Source organism: Photinus pyralis, unplaced genomic scaffold, assembly GCF_008802855.1.
Source record: "Photinus pyralis isolate 1611_PpyrPB1 unplaced genomic scaffold, Ppyr1.3 Ppyr1.4_LG5, whole genome shotgun sequence".
NCBI lineage: Eukaryota > Metazoa > Arthropoda > Insecta > Coleoptera > Lampyridae > Photinus > Photinus pyralis.
The window spans coordinates 39278888-39281263 of NW_022170596.1; the positions used below are offsets into that span (position 1 = coordinate 39278888).

A 2376-nucleotide genomic window follows, 5' to 3' on the forward strand; every position below is an offset into this window, starting at 1 on the left:
CTAGCTGGCTTCAAGTGCATATGATCAATTTAGCCACTGACGCGCAAACACACAAACACCAAACCAAGTTACTTAGGAGCTTTACTTCTTTGATTTTACTCGATTCAGACGACACTGACTTGTAATTACAATTATAGTAGCGCATGGTGGACAAAATTCCATTTAACAGGTATTGGGAAACTCCTTCGCAAACGTAAAACACGCTTCCGATTAACTCGACTTATAAAACTCACTGTTCTCCGTGTAACGTAACACATAGTTGAGATGAACTCGACTAGACTTTCTTCTACAAAACTTTATAACTTCGATAGATTCGATACTGAAAAACTGAATGTATTGTTCAAATAAGATCAAATGCTGCAATACGCCAAACACCAAAACAAACGGCTACGTTTCAACGTCCACCACGAAATAAACCATTAGCGTCTTCCTCTTCTATTTAAAACAATTTCCCTTTCTCGTTTCCATTCCTACTGTCTTAACAAAATATTGCCCCCTCGAAAGAATTAACATCTGCTTACCTCGGTGATAATACATGCTTATCTTAAAACTAATTAGCTTACACATTAGTTTGAACTCTTGTCACAAAAGACCGGGGATAAATTTTTACAAATCCTACACAATTATTTTCAGGTGTTTAAATCTATTTAAACACAACTAACAACTAATAATTCTGATACAAAATAAAATTGACCTCGAACTCATATAGGATCGAATGCTGTGTTAAATCTCAAATTACAGCCAACTTTTAACGTTCAAAATAATTGAAATAAAACATATAGGGTGTCCCATCGTTATTGCAGGTGCCGAAGCCAAGTAAAACGTCGTCATGGCGTAGTTCACACAATAATGCACTATATTTAATACGTTTGAGACACTCCTTCCCTTGCGAGTTCCTTTAATGCGATTTCAGTTTTCTATATGTTAATAATGTTAGTACTAAATTCTCTAGGAAGCGATAATCGTTGTAAATGACTCCGGTGTAAATTATTCCGGAAAATATAAAGGGAGAGAAATATCATGTCAGCGATATATAAAGATGTGAATTGCATTAAGAAAACAACCCTGAAGTAAGCCATTAAGAATTTTTTTTAAAGATAAAAAGCAATAAGATTTACACAACCTGTTACTAAAGTTTTCTTGTGAATTTTCTGTATGCTAATTATGCGAAATGTGCGGGGTGCAAATTATCCGGGTTGCGAAATAAAGGTCTCGACGCGAGAACTCCACGCTGTCACAATATAGGCAAATAAGCATTAACCATGCCTATACCAACTACGGTACGAATTAATGCTTCTCCTTGTATAGAAACTCCTATTGTAACTCTACAGTGCCATTCTCTGAAGCTTATATAATGGCATGTATGCACTTCGCAAGATCCTTATTTGCGATCATGACATCAAACACAAAAAATAAATTAAATAATATATTTCGTATGATAACAACTATTTTATATACTTAATAATAATAACAAAAGTAATGATAATAATAATAAGTGCTATACTTTTTCTGAAGTGTCCTTACAAAACATCCATTGAAAAATATAGCAGAAACTACCATAACATAACTAATTTCGTACATTGAGTTTACTACGGTCTACTCCTGCCAAATCGGACACGGCACATAGACCACCAACGTACGTCCTATCGCAAAAATCTAGTTGCTGATGGCTTTCCGCGATGCATCTTTTCGCCAACTCATCGGATAAAAAATGCGCTTTTTCAACGACCACGTCATACTTGAATTCGCCATTTTCATCTATAAAACCGACCCTATCGTACAGACAGTTCAGAAAACAATGAAAAGCTCTGTTGTCCGGAAGATAGAGATTCCGAAAGTGATATTTGGCAAGATTTTTGTCAATACCAAATTTATCGGCGCATATTAGATCGTGGCCCTCGGCGATTGATTCCCATATGTGGATCGTTGATTGAGGCAGCTAAATACATAGTTTTTAAATTGTTGTACTAATTACAAGCTAGCAAACAATTCACCTTACAGGATACGTACGGCAGGACGCATAATAATAGTAGCAGGCACACCATTTTTGATGCACTGTCTCGATGAGTATATAGGATTTTACATTTTTACTCTCACCTTTGAATATAATTCAAAACTCTCACTAAGAAAGTGTGACGAATCATTCATTCAATGTAAATTCTTGTCGTACAAAACATTCATGATTGCGCAAAAAATCTACTAGGCCCAGAGCGTTGATTACTTGTCACGTTGATTTCCAATAATTAGTTTGATTTTCGATAGTTTTTTTATAGCGAAATTAATTATAGATATTTTTGTTACAATTATGCAACTATGTGTTATCTATGTACAAAAGTATATTGTTTAAAAGCCTTAGGAAGGCCATGTCATAAAAAG

At 34.9% G+C, this 2376-nt stretch overlaps 1 protein-coding gene across 1 annotated transcript; it reads right to left on the reverse strand.

Moving 5' to 3' along the window:
- Positions 1 to 1439: 1439 nt before the first annotated feature.
- LOC116172750 (general odorant-binding protein 56d-like) lies at positions 1440 to 2153 on the reverse strand. The gene is made up of 2 exons (XM_031490015.1): positions 1995 to 2153; positions 1440 to 1939 (listed from the first exon to the last, which is right to left on the reverse strand). Exons 1-2 carry the CDS (start codon positions 2043 to 2045, stop codon positions 1568 to 1570), a joined length of 423 nt encoding a protein of 140 aa, XP_031345875.1. The 5' UTR covers positions 2046 to 2153; the 3' UTR covers positions 1440 to 1567.
- Positions 2154 to 2376: the final 223 nt, after the last annotated feature.